This window comes from Oncorhynchus tshawytscha, linkage group LG26 (genome assembly GCF_018296145.1).
Source record: "Oncorhynchus tshawytscha isolate Ot180627B linkage group LG26, Otsh_v2.0, whole genome shotgun sequence".
In the NCBI taxonomy this organism is placed as follows: Eukaryota; Metazoa; Chordata; class Actinopteri; order Salmoniformes; family Salmonidae; genus Oncorhynchus; species Oncorhynchus tshawytscha.
Genome location: NC_056454.1, coordinates 15,219,832 through 15,236,857, shown reverse-complemented (window position 1 = coordinate 15,236,857; position 17,026 = coordinate 15,219,832). Strand labels below are relative to the sequence as shown.

General features: G+C 40.5%; 2 protein-coding genes across 3 annotated transcripts in view; one reads left to right on the top strand and one right to left on the bottom strand.

Moving 5' to 3' along the window:
• Positions 1 to 11,794, bottom strand: part of gtf2e1 (general transcription factor IIE, polypeptide 1, alpha) — a 60,500-nt gene extending 48,706 nt beyond the window's left edge. Inside the window, exons 1-2 of the mRNA XM_024389022.2 lie at positions 11,660 to 11,794; positions 10,545 to 11,196 (exon numbers count right to left, since the gene is read on the bottom strand). Coding sequence (XP_024244790.1) covers positions 10,545 to 10,992 — 448 coding nt within the window. The 5' untranslated portion in view covers positions 10,993 to 11,196; positions 11,660 to 11,794. The remainder of the gene's footprint in view (positions 1 to 10,544; positions 11,197 to 11,659) is intronic.
• Positions 11,795 to 11,894: 100 nt separating this feature from the next.
• On the top strand, positions 11,895 to 16,494 carry rabl3 (RAB, member of RAS oncogene family-like 3). 2 transcript variants are annotated; one of them, XM_024389025.2, is made up of 8 exons: positions 11,895 to 12,007; positions 12,358 to 12,443; positions 12,662 to 12,791; positions 12,887 to 13,001; positions 13,151 to 13,301; positions 13,537 to 13,608; positions 15,126 to 15,164; positions 15,280 to 16,494. In XM_024389025.2, the coding sequence occupies exons 1-8, from the start codon at positions 11,962 to 11,964 to the stop codon at positions 15,334 to 15,336; spliced, it is 696 nt and encodes a 231-aa protein (XP_024244793.1). In that variant the 5' UTR covers positions 11,895 to 11,961; the 3' UTR covers positions 15,337 to 16,494. The 2 variants fall into 2 exon arrangements, with proteins under 2 accessions (XP_024244793.1, XP_024244791.1); XM_024389023.2 differs by having other exon boundaries at positions 11,896 to 12,007; positions 12,358 to 12,449.
• Positions 16,495 to 17,026: the final 532 nt, after the last annotated feature.

Genomic DNA, 17,026 nt, shown 5'->3' with positions numbered 1-17,026 from the left:
GTAAATAAGAATTTGTTCTTAACCGACTTGCCTAGTTACATTTTTTTAAATATAAAAAAACAAATAGATAAGAGTAGGACTCAGAAAGTGATCTTGACTCAGAAAAGGTTGGCGACACCTGGTCTAGTCTACACTACAAAATTAATCAAATTCTAGTAATCGCCTTTTAGTGTGGACTGTATTATTATGCATACTGGATAGACTGGTTACCTCATGCTACGCTCTACACTTTTTATCCATGAGTCTAGGAGAGAACGTATAGGCCTAGGCGATGCTGTTGGTTCATAGATTGTGCAGGGCGTCCTACAATTATAGTTAATTTGTATTTGAATAGTCTAGTAAAAGGGGGGGGGGAAATCATAATTAATAGGCTGACATTACCTATAGCTACAGAATATCTCACCATGGTGTGTTTCCATCTCCTCTCTCTCCTTCATTCCTTTCTCGAGCGAGCAAAGATAGGGGTTGGCAACAGTTTAATTAAATATGTTTCTTTGTGAAAACATGTTAGCATCGATGTTCCTGAACAGATTTCACTTGGTTTCCCAAATTAAGCATTGGGTAGCTGCAGAAACAGGGTTAGAGAGCCCATGGCAAACAGAGTTTGGGTGGAATATGACATGTCGCGCAGCGAGAGACTGCATGCTCCTCTAACAGTGGTTGATGTGTGGAGTGAAATAATCAGAGTAGTCTACCTGGCATGAGTGAAATACAACCTGGAATGAAAGTGGCCTTAATTCGCTATTCGAGTGAATATGGATGACATATCGTTATCCCTCTGCCCCTGTTCCTGCCCATTTGATAACGGGAAACTACACTGAACAATAATATAAAAACGCAACATGTAAAGTGTTGGTCCCATATTTCATGAGCTTTTTTCTTTACCAAAATCGCTGAACTTTACACACAAAAAGCTAATTTCTCTAAAATGTTGTGCACAAATTTCTTTACATCCCTATTAGTGAGCATTTCTCATTTGCACAGATAATCCATCCACCTGACAGGTGTGGCATATCAAAAAGCTGATTAAAAAGCATGATTACACAGGTGCACCTCGTGCTGGAGACAATAAAAGGCCACTAAAATGTGCAGTTTTGGCACACAGCACAATGCCACAGATGTCTCAAGTTGAGGTAGTGTGCGATTGGCATACTGACTGCAGGAATGTCCACCAGAGACGTTTCCAGATAATTTAATGTTAATTTCTCTACCATAAGCTGCCTCCAATGTAGCCTTAGAAAATGTGGCAGTATGTCCAACTGGCCTCACAACCGCAAACAATGTGTAAGTAACCAGGCCAGCCCAGGACCTCCACATCCGCCTTCACCTGCGGGATCATCTAATAAAGCCCTTTTGGGGGGCTAATTCTGATTGGCTGGACCTGGCTCCCCAGTGGCTGCACCCCCTGCACAATCATGTGAAATTAGGGCCTAATTAACATATTTACATTGACTGATTTTCTTATACGAACTGTAACTCAGTAAAATCTTTGACATGTTACGTTTATATTTTTGTTCAGTATAATTTGACATATTAGTAAAGACAAGATTGAATTGAGAACAGTCTGATGGGTAAAAATATCATCACATAATGAGAGAACAGCGTATGCAGCCTGAGGCAAGGAGCAGAGCAGTTCTATTGTATTCTTCTTACTATAAAATCATATAACACAAAATAAATGGTACAGTACCTATAAGCACAGCTCGTCTGTTAAATGAACAAACCTACAGAATGCCACACAACCAGATAACATACAGTAGACCAACTCGTAGTGTTCTTCTGAAACGCATTTTCTCTATACGTCATGTTTCTTTAAACCTGCCTAAAATAAATGGATTAATTGCAGATGTTTTCCAAAGCCGTCAGAGGCTTCTATGCGGCTTGTATGCGAGGAAGCCAGGAGATGCTAAACGTGTTTGTTAATTAGCTGTCAATTACTGTAAGACCGGCAGTCATTTGTATGACAATAACCGGCTGACAATATGTCATGACAGCCACAGTCCTAAATGATACTCATGAATCACGATAATCAATTTTCTCAAGTGTATTTTTAACAAAGCTGAGATTTACTTTGAAGTCCAAAGCATAGGAATACAGATTAAATCAGTTACTGACAGACGTGATGGCGTAGCGGGATGATCGGAATGCAATGAACCACGCGTTTGTGAGTTCAGATCCCAGGTGAGGACATGTTAAATAATAAATAATAAATTAACATAGACAATGTAGTCATGTATGTCAAAGTATTTTTCTAACATGTAAGTGGAAAACAAGTTGGACATCCTTACGACTCATTTTTGTTTGCAGGGATGCAATCTCGTGAAAATTATCCACGTGTGAAACTCCATGTGAAATATCACAGAAAGTCTTCCAAACCACATTTTTTTTAAATTTGATTTGACGTGTAAAATGTGTTTTCCCCCCCCGTAAGGGTAGCCTATTACAAAAATTATATTTTAACATACTTTACCGGTTGTCCATGTGGTTGGTCCTTTTGGCAGTAGGAATGTGAGACATATCCACAGGAAAGTATAATTACATCAACTTTTCAAAGCTCTGGTAGTGCGTTCAGATTCCTATCACCTGAAGCATGCGCAGAACCATGTAAACATGCACATGCGTCTCGCGCATATATTGTCTTCTCTTTCTTTGGTTGTTTTTGTTCCCAGGCCTCAAAAGTGGTCTACTGACGTGGTTTAAGAATTGTTGTGTACATACATTCAATTTCTTTTATATAAAAACAATATTTTAAAAAGTTTGATTTTGAACATGAAAACCTGAAAAAAAAAGATAAACTAAGAAACCTGGAAAAACAGAATTTACCAAAAGATAACAGATTACAGGTCCTTACAACTATAGAACATAGCTAATAAGAACAACCCCTTTCCCTTTCCCTTTTTGACATTGCGCAAAAGGTTTTATTATTTCCCTCCAAACAATCCATGTAAATAATATTATCAAGTTCAAATGTAAATATTTGTGTATGGAGGATAGGTCATTATAGACTATAGGATACTTGCTCAGACTGCAAATTTTAAAAAAGTAACATTTAAATGATGGCTAGACATTATTAGCCTAGTTCTGTATGGAATGCAGGCACATTTTGGTCAGGTCACCAAAAAGTGATGTCATCAACTGAAAAAGGGTTAGAGTTCGAAGTTAGTCTAGAACCCTGAGAAGAACTTACTGGATTACATGCTGTGTAGAGGTCCAACTCTAGAGAAGGCCCAGACAGACAGTGGTGCATGGAGTGCAAATTGAGTGTGGAGCCAGAATATCCACATTTGATAAGCATTTACTGCCATCTAGTGGAAGAACCCATGAATGACCACATGTCCCTAAAATGAATATCGGGGACAATGGAATACACCGATCAGCAGAAGAAAAGCCTGGAAGGTTGGTGCACTATGCATGAATCGCTCCGCCATTTCCTGGTTGATAAAAATCTAATAGTTTGCCTATTTTTAGTTTGTTACAAAACAAGCATGTATTAGTGTATAGAATCATTGTACCATCTAACCAAAAATATTGTATTTCAGCTGTTTGAAGCTGGTATACAAAAATGAAAGCAAAAGATGCCTTCTTAAATTTAGTTTCTGCGAGGTATAGAAATAGAGCACATAGAACAGATATACCACATAGACTTGCTTTCAATGAGAATGACAGATATTTCTATGTGAATTTGGTCAGATCGCCTAAAAAGTTACATATTGCAGCTATAACTGCCAAAATATCTCCCTCTCTCCCCAACCCCCCTCTCTGCAGGGGCAGATTTAGTGATTTAAAGGCCCCAGGCAGAGCCCAGTGTGAGAACCCCCTCCAAGCTAGCCTCATCAAAAGAGAAGTTCATGGCAAGTTCATGCGATTACACTAACAAGTATTTTAGTTAACTGTAACAACATGTAACTGGTCGTAATTGAAGTATGTAATTACAGAGGTATAACAATTAATGCTTGTTACCATGCTGGTTACAAATGGGCATGTTTCCACTAAATTCACCAACTTAGTGTTTCGCTTCTACTCAGCTGCATACAGTTACAGCTGTCACAAAAGGTTGTGATCCCTCGTGGATATGCTGGGTGTCTATGCTAAATAGGCTCTAATTACTTACCCTCGAATGTGCAGTGTTCAAACTATGTCTCCACTCAGTGATGTTGCGAGCAATGGCCCCCAAAATAAAATAAAAAGTGTACCATTTGGGTTAACTTGGTTGAGCTGGTAAAAAAGAAGATCTGTAGATCAACCTCACTGACTGGGATCTAATATGGGTGGCATACCAGATGTGGAAAAATATACTATTTCAAAGCGTAGTACATGTAATGGTTGCCTAGTACAGTGTAATAACTAGTTGTTACACAGGATTTAGCTCATTAAAATTAAGTATAACTTGAGGGGTACTTACTTGTAACTAAATGTGGGCTTAAATAGTACATTACCCATCATGACAACCTGGTCCTCGTTTTGAAGCTTCCGGAAGTTTCATTTCACAATAAGGTACTGAAATGAAGTGAAACTTTAAAAGGAGGGCCAGGTTGTCAGGATGTGTAATGAACTATATAAAGCACACTTTAAGTACACTTTAAGTACAAGTACCCCTCAAGTTACACATCATTTTAACTAGCTAAATCCTGTGTAACACCTGGCGATTACATGTACTATGCATTGAAACTGTGTTTTTCCTTCATCTGGGATGACCAACGATGAGACAGCCTATAGGGAGGTGGTCAAAGACCTGACCGTGTGGTGCAAGGACAACAACTTCTCCCTCAATGTGATCAAGACAAAGGAGATGATTGTGGACTACAGGAAAAGGAGGACCGAACACGACAAAGCCTATTCCCCCTCAGGAGACTGAAAAGATTTGGCATGGGTCCTCAGATCCTCAAAAGGTTTTACAGCTGTACCACCGAGAGCATCCTAGTTAAATAAAGATTAAATAAAGGTGTTAATTTATTTGACTGGTTGCATCACGGCCTGGGATGGCAACTGCTCGGCCTCCGACCGCAAGGCACTACAGAGTAGAGGTCGACCAATTAATCGGAATGGCCAATTAATTAGGGCTGATTTCAAGTTTTAAGAACAATTGGAAATCGCTTTTTTTTTTTTTTTTTTACGATTTGGCAGATAAAAATAAATAAATGAACACCTTTATTTAATCTTTATTTAACTAGGTCAGTTAAGAACACATTCTTATTTTCAATAAGACAGGGGCAGAACGACAGATTTTTACCTTGCCAGCTCGGGGATTCAATCTTACAACCTTACGGTTAAACTAGCCCAACGCTCTAACCACCTCTCATTGCACTCCACGAGGAGCCTGCCTGTTACGCGAATGCAGTAAGCCAAGGTAAGTTGCTAGCTAGCATTAAACTTATCTTATAATCAATCATAATCTTTTTTTTTTTTCCCGTTTTCTCCCCAATTTCATGGTATCCAATTGCTTTAGTAGCTACTATCTTGTCTCATCGCTACAACTCCCGTACGGGCTCGGGAGAGACGAAGGTTGAAAATCATGCGCCCGGCCCGCCACAGGTCTCTGGTGGCACAGCTGGCACTGCAGTACAGCACCCTTAACCACTGCGCCACCCGGAAGGCCAAGCAAACATAATCACTAGTTAACTACACGGTTGAAGATATTAATAGTTTATCTAATGTGTCCTGCGTTGCATATAATCGATGCGGTGCGTATTCGCGAAAAAGGACTGTCCCTGCTCCAATGTGTACCTAAACATAAACATCAATGCCTTTCTTGCCTTTCTTGTGTCACTTCTCTTGCGTTCATTGCACGCAGAGTCAGGGTATATGCAACAGTTTGGGCAGCCTGGCTCAATGCAAACTAATTTGACAGAATTTTACGTAATTATGACATAACATTGAAGGTTGTGCAATGTAACAGCAATATTTAGACTTAGGGATGCCACCCGTTAGATAAAATACAGAACGGTTCCGTATTTCACTGAAGGAATAAACGTCTTGTTTTCGAGATGATAGGTCATTAATGTGGTCGAATCCGGAAACTAACGCTCGTATTTCTGTGTGTTATTAAGTTATAATTAAGTCTATGATTTGATAGAGCAGTCTGACTGAGCGATGGTAGGCAGCAGCAGGCTCGTAAGCATTCATTCAAACAGCACTTTCGTGCGGTTTGCCAGCAGCTCTTTTCTGTGCTTCAAGCATTGCCCTGTTTATGACTTCAAGCCCATCAACTCCCGAGATTAGGCTGGTGTAACCGATGTGAAATGGCTAGCTAGTTAGCGGGGTGCATGCTAATAGCGTTTCAAACGTCACTCGCTCTGAGACTTGGAGTAGTTATTCTCCTTGCTCTGCATGGGTAACGCAGCTTCGAGCCCAGGTAGGGGCGAGGAGAGGGACGGAAGCTATACTGTTACACTGGCAATACTAAAGTGCCTATAAGAACATCCAATAGTCAGAGGTATGTGAAATACAAATGGTATAGAGAGAAATAGTCCTATAATTCCTATAAATACTACAACCTAAAACTTATTTCCTGGGAATATTGAAGACTCATATTAAAAGGAACCACCAACTTTCATATGTTCTCAGCAAGGAACTGAAACGTTAGCTTTCTTACATGGCACATATTGCACTTTTACTTTATTCTCCAACACTTTGTTTTTGCATTATTTAAACCAAATTGAACGTGTTTCATTATTTATTTGAGGCTAAATTGATTTTATTGATGTATTATATTAAGTTAAAATAAGTGTTCATTCAGTATTGTTGTAATTGTCATTATTACAAATAAAAAATCTTTAAAAAAATTGGCAGATTAATCGGTATCGGCTTTTTTGGTCCTCCAATAATCAGTATCAGCGTTGAAAAATCATAATCGGTCGACCTCTACTACAGAGAATAGTGCATACGGCTCATTATATCACTGGGGCCTGGCTTCCTGCAATTCAGTACCTCTATATCAGGCATCAGAGAAAAGGACGTAAAATTGCCAAAGACTCCAGCCACTCTGGTCATAAACTGTTATCTCTGCTACCGCACGGCAAGCAGTACCAGAGCGCCAAGTCTAGGTCCAAAAGGATTCTTAACAGCTTCTACCCCCAAGCCATAAAACTCCAAAACAGCTAATCAAATGGCTACCGGTACAATTTGCATTGTCCCCCCCCACCCCCACCCCACACACACACACACATTTTGATGCTGCTGTTACTCTCTATTATCTATGCATAGTCACTTTACCTACATTGTTCCCCAGCACATTCACTCTGTACCGGTACCCCCTGTATAGCCTCGCTACTATTATTTTTTACATTTTTATATATTTTTTTATTTTTTTGTATTTTCTAGATTGTAGAATAGTGAAGACATCAAAACTATGAAATGACACTTATGGAATCATGTAGTAACCAAAAAAGTGTTAAACAAATCAAAATATATTTTACATTCTTCAAAGTAGCCACCCTTTGCCTTGATGACACTCTTGGCATTCTCTCAACCAGCTTCATGAGGAATGCTTTTCTAACAGTCTTGTAAAAATTCACACATATGCTAAGCAGTCACGACTTCTACCGAGGGTAACTCCTCTCCCCGTTTGGGCGGCGGTCGGCGTCGCCTGTCTACTAGCCGCCACCGATCCCTTTTTCCTGTTCTGTTTGTTTTGTCTTTGGGTTTTTTTCACACCTGGTTTCATTTGAGTTAATTTCTGTGTGTATAATATGGTAACCTGTTGTCTGCTTAGTTTGTGCGGGACTAGTCTATTGTGAGGTGCTCGGTTCGGTATTCCCGTTATTTGTTTTCACGGGTTCTGAAGTTTAATTAGTGTCGGAACGTTATTTGTTCCTCCGTGCATTTGCACGGGTTCTCTGTGGTCGAGGGCGTTGTACCTTTTGATTGTGCCATTCCTGTGTTGGTGGACTTTCTATTAAAAAAACACACTTCTCAGACATTCCCTGTTCTCCTGCGCCTGACTCCTACACCTACCACTTGCCTTTAACAAAAATAGGGCTATCGTCTGTATACCACCCTTACATTGTCCCAACAGAACTGATTGGCTGAAATAGATTCCAGAAATTAACTTTTAACAAGGCACACCTGTTCATTGAAATGCATTTAAGGTGAGTACCTCATGAAGCTAGTAGAGAATTTCAAGTGTGGCAAAGCTTTCATCAAGGCAAAGGGTGGCTACTTTGAAGAATCTCAAATATAAAATATATTTTGATCTGTTTAATGTACATGTTTTTGGTTACTACATGTTATTTCACAGTTTTGATGTCTTCACTATCATTCTACAATGTAGAAAATAGTACAAATAAAGAAAAGCCCTGGTACTTTTGTCTGGTACTGTGTGTAATATATATTTATGTATTTTAAGAAACAACATTCTTCTGTGGGAATTTCAGTACTTCAGCATAACGTTTTCTAGGGATGCATGATAATATCGGTGAACATATCGGAATCGGACGATATTAGCTAAAAATGCCAACATCGGTATCGTCCCGATGTCTAGTTTAACGCCGATGTGAAAAACCGATGTCAAAGCAGATGTGCATACCTATATAACGTAGGTACATGAAGTAATGACGCCAGGTAAAATGTTGTGCTACACGTGCAACACAGCATCCCTAAACTACCCCACAATGTCTGCTGTGTGGATCGAGCAGTCAACAAGTCGAGCAGTCATTTGAAATTTCAGCGAGACAACTCAAAGGAGAAATCCATTAAAGCCAAGATAAAGGAATTCAATGCCCTTGACAATCAACTGTTCTCTGTCGTGGGTGATGTTCGCTTTCGCCGACTGGTCGAGCACTGGTACACACAACCAAGTGCGCCATTTGTCAGATGTTGCCCTACCGGAGTTACACAGTAATAGCTGCTAATATCTTCATGACATAAATTCGCTGGAACGCCGTTTGGGTCTTTGCGTGTCAAAAAAGATAGTCGCACTGTCAAAGTTGTACAAAAAAGTCTGCAAACAAGCAAACACTGACAACGAACAATGTGTTTCCAATACCGCGTTGGTAATAAAGCATAATTTGTTCGACCGCAACTTCTGGGGTAGCTAGCTTTAGCTTGGTACCTAGCTAACAGCAATACAACCAGCCTGAAAACATTGACTAGTAGAAACTGCAGTCACTTTCATTATTGATCAATTGATTATGATTTAGGAGTCCTTGTGAGTAAGTATTAGCTAGGTTGACAATTGTTGTTCGCCTATTGAAATTGAACTTCAGTTCATGAAAATAACTAGCCAGATACTTAACCCCGTTGCCCAAAGCTAACGTTAAAAGCTGCCAGCTACCTTCATCATGCTAGTGAGGCTCGACCGAACTGGGTTATGTTTTGTGAAGCTAGCCACAATAAGGATTAGGCACAATAGTGGAATTCGCGGTTTGCCTTCAAAATAAAAGTATGTCATTTACAATGATGCAAATGAATACAAACATTAGAATTATGCCATATTTTTATTTTGAAGGCCAACTTCAAAGTCCACTACTGTGGCTAGCTTCACATAGATGGGTCCAACCACCATTAATGAAATAAGAACAGTCTTATAAATTAGAGTTAGTTTAGATGGATGACACCTAGCTATATGGTTAGCTAGCTAACTACAGCTCTTGAAACAGATTGTCATTTTGCTATGTTTTTGGGGAAGAACATTGTTTGCATCCATGAGCTGGCTATCTTTTTTTATGACCAGCAATGTAGGTGTGCGAGACAACTTCACCAGCATCACAGCATACGTATCGATGAATCGTTGTGACATATGAAATACAAGTGATCGTGTAATCAATGTGTAATAACTACATTTTAAAAAATGTATGAACGCCAAATAGTGTATCTTTTTTGACACGCAAAGACCCAAACGGCTTTCCATAGAAATCCAGGTTGAGAATGAAACAACTGAAGAAATGAACAATAAAACAGCAAGTAAGTGAAATAAATTGGTTTTAATTATGTTTTACTGGTAATGGGGATATACGTAAATGCCAACAAAATAACTTTTTGGTCAGTGTGGTGTGTGTGTGTAACCTTTATTTAACTAGGCAAGTCAGTTAAGAACAAAATCTTATTTACAATGAAGGCCTTCAAACCCAGACGACGCTGGGCCAATTGTGCGCCGCCCTATGGGACTCCCAATCACAGCCAGATGTGATAGAGTCTGGATTCGAACAAGGGACTGTAGTGTCTTAGACCGCTGCGTCCATGTCTGTGTTAACTATTTAACTGTACTAGAATGCTTAAAAGGCCACAAAAATGTTAAATATCGATTATCTATATCGTTTTTTTTTTTTGGGGGGGGGGGGCAAGAAAAACATTGGATATCAGCCAAAAACGTCATATCAGTTTATCACTAAAGTTTTCTGCAGGTGTATATATTATGCCTAGCTCATGCAGCCCCTTGATGATGTGACGCCTGAGGCAAATGCCTCTTCTGCCTAATGAGAAGTCCGCCAGTGCCTCTCTACACGTCTCATGCTTCTGCAAAACTCTCCCTCTTTCTCTCACTTCCTCCTCTCCTCCCTCAACCCTATTATCCCGCCTACCCCCCACCCCACCCTCTCTCTCCTCACCTGTCATGGGGTCAAACAGTTGATTGGCCTCCAGGTCAGTGAAGGTGCTGAAGCAGCAGGGGCAGCGGAACGACGCCCGGTTGGTGGAGTCCCTTTCATCCGTCTCGATGCGCCGCCGCATGTGATCCAGCTTGTACTTGACCACATTGACCAGCAGGCGGTAGTTGATGAAGTAGTAGTTGTGACGCGTGGTCTTGCCGTCGGGAGCCGTCTCCACCCGCATGCGGCACTTGACAAACTTATCGCCCTTGAGCGTATTGAGCACCGAGCGCAGCTGCTTTCGGTCAAACTTGAGCAGCTCCAGCATGTCCTCCTCGCGGACGCAGGGGTTGCGGATAAGGACATCCAGAGCCAGGGCGTGCTCCACCCCGTAGAAGCCCCGTACTACCTGCTTGGCCAGGCGCTTCAGCGAAGCAGGGACCTCTGTTAATAATTCTGGCTCTGACATCTTCTATATGGCTGTCCTATGGGGTAGCAGACTGGTAGAGAGAGTGGCTTACAGAATAAGTAAAGGCTACAATAGATAGCCTGAAAAGTGTCTGTGGGTGGTTGGATAGGAGGGTGTGTAAACTTCAGGCAGAAAGGAGAGGGAGGATCTTGAGGGGGAGAAACCCCAGCAAGGGGTCAAGGGGGTCCTTCTCTGTGGTGGGTCCTGCAACAAAGGAACACTGTTTAAACAATCTGGTATTGAAACTTAGACATCACCATCCATCAGTAGGATTACTATATAACTAAGGAACTCTTTGTTAAAAACATGAACATGTGTTCATCCAACGTGGACGGGGTGGCAATGTGGTTAGCTAGCTTGTAAGTCATAACAGTTACAGTCAAACATATCTAAATGAGAGATGAACCGGCTGTAATGCAGAACCTATATGGTTAGCCAAAATATTATTTAGCAAACGATACTTTTTGTTGTTAGCTAATACTCGCGAATGGAAACGGAATGAATAGAAATCAAACTGGCTAGCTAGCAACTATGCTAACAGTAGCTAGCTCAGTTTACAGCTAGCTACATCACGGGTTAGCACAATACAATTGATCTCTGTGAGAATAAACGAGCTAGCTAGCTTAACTACAACACATGTATGAAATACAGAAAATCCGAAACTCACTCAATTGCATGTGTTCTCTTGCAATAACTTGAAAGCTTGTGGATGATCTGCTTCGTACTTTTCTCTACATTTTTTCGCCATGGAACTCTGGAAAAATGTTTTCTATTCCGATTGGCTGTACGTCATGCTGTACATTAACAGCCAATCAACGCAACACTATTTTGATTGACGTTCACAATTTCCAATGTTGTTGTTATAAATGTGGATAGTTAGAAATGGAAACTGTTCTCCTACACCAATCAGAGAACAAGTGTTATTCTTTGGGCTGGAACTTGACTGTTTACTTCCAGGACAAAAATTAAATGGCTTCTCTTGACAGAGTGAAGGTGCTCGTTTTGGGTGATTCAGGTTGGTATCCTATTAATTTATGTCTCACTAATCGTATTGTCTTTTGTAAATGTTGTCTTTCGACATGGTTTGGTCAAATATAATGCTTATCTAAAACATGAATGTCCCCCTTGTCCCTATCCGTGGTAACTAACGTTAGCTGGTTAAGCTAGACATATAGCTAATGTTTGCTAACTACATATAGTAGTTATTTTGAAAACCTTCTAAATCTAATCTTATTTTCTAATCTCTGCTGATGGCTTCCCTTGATGCACTTAAAAATATACCTAGATATGAGAAGTGAACTTAACTATGTGCTTGAAAAAAATACTGGATTTGTCTCACTAGCTATAATTATTTTGTCATGACAGGTGTTGGGAAGTCTTCACTCGTTCATCTGCTGTGTCAGAACCAAGTGTTGGGAAATCCATCATGGACTGTAGGCTGCTCCGTGGATGTACGGGTAGGAAAGGACTGCGGTAGAAAATTAGCCAACTGGCTAAAACCGGCACTTTTACTGAAATGTTGATTAATGTGCACTGTCCCCTGTAAAGAATAAACTCAACTCTGGTTGCTTTTTCTTTGTTACTTAAGTCCATTAATTGACTCAGTCACATTCTAAGTCACATTGACTCAGTCACAATTCTAAGGTTATTCTAAGAGTTGGTTTTACAGGTCCACGACTACAAGGAGGGCACTCCAGAGGAGAAGACCTATTACATTGAATTATGGGATGTTGGCGGCTCTGTGGGCAGTACCAGCAGTCTGAAAAGCACCAGAGCCGTTTTCTACAACTCTGTCAATGGTAAAGCTGCAGCACTGACTGGCTCTGTCAGTCACCACATGAGAAAAATGATAACCTGTATAGATCTGTAATGACACATAATTATATCCTTACAGGTATTGTGTTAGTTCACGACCTAACGAACAAGAAATCCTCCCAGAATCTGTATCGCTGGTCCCTAGAAGCCTTGAACAAAGACTCCTCCCCAACGGGGGTAATCGTCTCAAATGGGCAAGTATCTTCTACTGCTGGAATCAAATAGCTTACCTCAATTTAATACATTTTAAAGCTTGTTAAATAGAAGTTGCTATCCTGCATAGGAGAAAGGTTATGTACTTCTTGAAAGTCTGTTCTTGAATATCTTGCCTGAATACTTCCAGTGACTATGACAGAGAACAGTTTGCTGACAGCTCTGTGCCTTTGCTCCTGATCGGCACCAAGTTTGACCAGATCCCAGAGAACAAGAGGAATGATGTTCTCACCAGGACAGCTTTCCTGTCTGAAGACTTCAACGCAGAGGAGATCAACCTGGTAGGTGAAGCCTCACCTCAACTATCCTTCTAGGCCTCTATAGATTCTGAGCTACCCATCACTCGGTCAAAAATAACCTTATTTGCTGCAGCAATGTGCTTTTGCTAACAATAAAAGCCCAATATATGGGCAGTAGGCACACATCATTAATATCGTAACAGCTATTGAATAGGCTACAGGTAGTGCCTTGAGGCTTGGGGTTTAGGTCATGTTTTTTCCTCGATTCTCATGACAGGATTGCACCAACCAAAGATACTTTGCTGCAGGCACGTCCAATGCTGTGAAGTTGAGCAGATTCTTTGACAAGGTGAAATGTTCAGAAGCGGATGCTTCTTCTTACATATTTTAACCCCCTTAATACAGTGCCTTCAGAAAGTATTCAGATCCCTTGACTTTTTCCACATTTTGTTACGTTACAGCCTTATTCTAAAATAGATTAAATGAATTAAAATCCTCAGCAATCTACACACAATAGACTGTAATGACAGAGTAAACTGGTTTTTATAAATCTTTGTACATTTATAACAAATAAAAACCAGAAATACCTTATTTACGTAAATATTCAGACCCTTTGCTATGAGACTCAAAATTGAACTCCGGTGCATCCTGTTTCCATTGATCATCCTTGAGATGTTTCTATAACATTGGAGTCCACCTGTGTTAAATTGATTGAACATGATTTGGAAAGGCAAACACCTGTCTAAATAATAAAATCAAGCCATGAGGTTGAAGGAATTCTCCGTAGAGCTCCGAGACAGGATTGTGTCGAGGCACAGATCTGGGGAAGGATACCAAAAATGACTGCAGCATTGAAGGTCCCTAAGAACACCGTGTCCTCCATTCTTAAATGGAAGAAGTTTGGAACCACCAAGACGCTTAGAGCTGGCAGCCTGACCAAACTGAGCAACCGGGGGAGAAGGGCCTTGGTCAAGGAGGTGACCCAATGGTCACTCTGACAGAGCTCCAGAGTTCCTCGGTGAAGATGGGAGAACCTTCCAGAAGGACAATCAGGCCTTTATGGTAGTGGCCAGACGGAAGCCACTCGGTAAAAGGCACATGACAAAGGACTCGCAGACCATGAGAAACAAGATTCTCTGGTCTGATGAAACTCAAATTGAACTCTTTGGCCTGAATGCCAAGCATCCCGTCTGGAGGAAACCTGGCACCATCTCTACGGTCAAGCATGGTGATGGCAGCATCATGCTGTGGGGATGTTTTTCAGATGCAGGGACTGGGAGACAAAGATTAATGGTGCCAGGCAAAGATTAATGGTGCTAAGTACAGAGAATCCTTGATGAAAACCTGCTCCAGAGCACTCAGGATTAGGGTGAAGTTTCACCTTCCGACAGGACAACATCTCTGGAGAGACCTGAAAGTAGCTGTGCAGCGACGCTCCGCTCCCCATCCAGCCTGACAGAGCTTGAGAGGATCTGCAAAGAAAAATGGGACAAACTCTCCAAATACAGGTGTGCCAAGCTTGTAGCATCATACCCTAGAAGACTCGGGGCATTAATATCTACCACAAAGGTGCTAAAACAAAGTACTGAGTAAATGGTATGAATAGTTATGTAAATGTGATATCTGTTTTTTATTTTTAATAATTTAGCAAAATATTCTGAACCTGTTTTTACTTTGTCATTATGGGATATTCTGTGTAGATTGAGGGGGGGGAAACAATTTAATTAATTTTAGAATTAGGCTGTAACCTAATAATGTGGAAAGTCAAGGGGTCTGAATACTTTCCGAAGGCACTGGATACTGTTCTTTCTATACGAGAGTGCATGAGCATGTACAAAAAAACATAATACTTGTCTTTTATTTTAGGTTGTAGAGAAGAGATACTTCACCAGAGACCCTAGTCAAGTAAGTGATGGTCTATGTATCCATAATGAACATGAAACACTGCTCTGGTTTTTCCCATTTTGAAACCATTACTTTATCAGCTCTGAAACATAAAACCATCTCTCCTCCTCTCCAGATGACAGGTTTCACAGAGAGGAAACGCTTCAACTTCAAAAGCGTTCACTACGACTGAGAGGTGGACAGCGCTGGGGCCTCTGGTTTCAACCTGATTCAGTGCAGTCTCTCACTCAACCTGTGAACCTTGTCTTGTCTTTTTTTCTTTCTTTAAAAAAAATCTCTAAAGGCCCAGTGCAGTCAAAAATGTGAATTTTCTGGGTTTTTTGTTTTTTTTCACACTGAGGTTGAAATAATATTGTGATAATTTCCTTTTAGTGTAAGAGCTGTTTGAAAACACTGAGTGAAATCTCAGCTTGTTGTGGTGGGATGTTTTGGCCTGGTGACATACATTAGTTAATAAACCAATAAGAACGCTCCAAACCTCTCTGCCAATAATAGCTAGTTTTCTCCCCACTCAGACCACTCCCAGACAGTCCTAGCACAATTCTTGATTGAGAAATAGCTTCTTAACCTCTGCAACAGTAACAGCTATATCCATTAGGCTAGAGGACAGTATTCCGCACTGCCCTGTTGTGTGTGTGTGTGTGTGTGTGTGTGTGTGTGTGTGTGTGTATAGTACAGGAGAAGGCAAAGTGTGGAATGCTGTTCTCTGGCCTAATGGATATGGTCCTACTAGAAAAGCTACTGTTCCAGAGGTTGCCAATTTCAAACAATCACATTTGCTACCCAGAAATAATTTTGAGAGAAACTGCTGCAGTGGACCTATAATACTGTGGTCAAACCCACTTGGCACTTATTGCTAGAGTAGGGGTGTTAACCCCATTGTCCTGGCTAAATTCTCAACCTGGCCCCATTTCCATCATGGCCACCTAATCGTCCCCCTCATTCCTCATTGGCATATACAGTGAGCTCCAGAGGTATTGGGACGGTGACACTTGTTGTTTTGGCTCTACTTCAGTACTTTGGATGTGAAAAGGATACAATGACTGAGGTTAAAGTCCAGACTGTCAGCTTCAATTTGAGGGTATTTTCATCCATATTGGGTGAACCTTTTGGATATTATAGCACTTTTGACAGTCCCTCCATTTTAGGGAACCAAAAGTCATTGGGACAAATTCACTTGTGTAGTAAAAAGTGTAGTATTTGGTCCCATATTCATAGCACGCAATGACTACATCAAGTGTGTGACTCTAAATTTGTTGGATGCATTTGCTGTTTGTTTGGATTGTTTAAGATTATTTTTGTGCCTAATAGAAATTAATGGTGAATCATGTATTGTCATTTGAGTCAATTATTGTAAATAAGAATATAATGTTTCTAAACACTTATACATTAATGTGGATGCTAACATGATTACGGATAGTCCTGGATGAATCCTGAGTAATGATGAGCTCGAAAGTCTTGGTTAGCATGTCTTGGGGTTCTGATATTTGTGCATCTAACTTTCTCACTCATTATTCACGATTCATTCAGGATTACCCATATTATTACATAGTAAGGATGTGTTTCAATTTATTTTCCAATATTAATTGTTATAAGAACAGAGAATTCTGAATACAAAATGTAACATTTTGACAAAATGAATCCAGGACTGAAGGTATTTTCTGGATGTAAGCATGGGATGCTTCCTGTGGTATCTTGTATGGGTCATAATACGTAGTCTTATACCTTTTTGGCTAGGACACCATCCTTAGTGCTTGTTGATATTCTGTCTAGGAGTTTGACCGCTGGGGAAATCATAGAGTCTATGAACACAACTGAGGGTAAGAGCACAAGGTGCATTTGCAACCCTGCCGTAAACTATG

Bases quoted from the DNA above. Each gene is read 5' to 3' on its own strand.
- rabl3 (XM_024389023.2), top strand. From the start codon at position 11,962: ATGGCTTCTCTTGACAGAGTGAAGGTGCTCGTTTTGGGTGATTCAG. The intron at 12,450-12,661 runs GTAGGAAAGGAC...TTGGTTTTACAG, and splicing joins GCTGCTCCGTGGATGTACGG to GTCCACGACTACAAGGAGGG. The intron at 13,002-13,150 runs GCAAGTATCTTC...GAATACTTCCAG, and splicing joins GGGGTAATCGTCTCAAATGG to TGACTATGACAGAGAACAGT.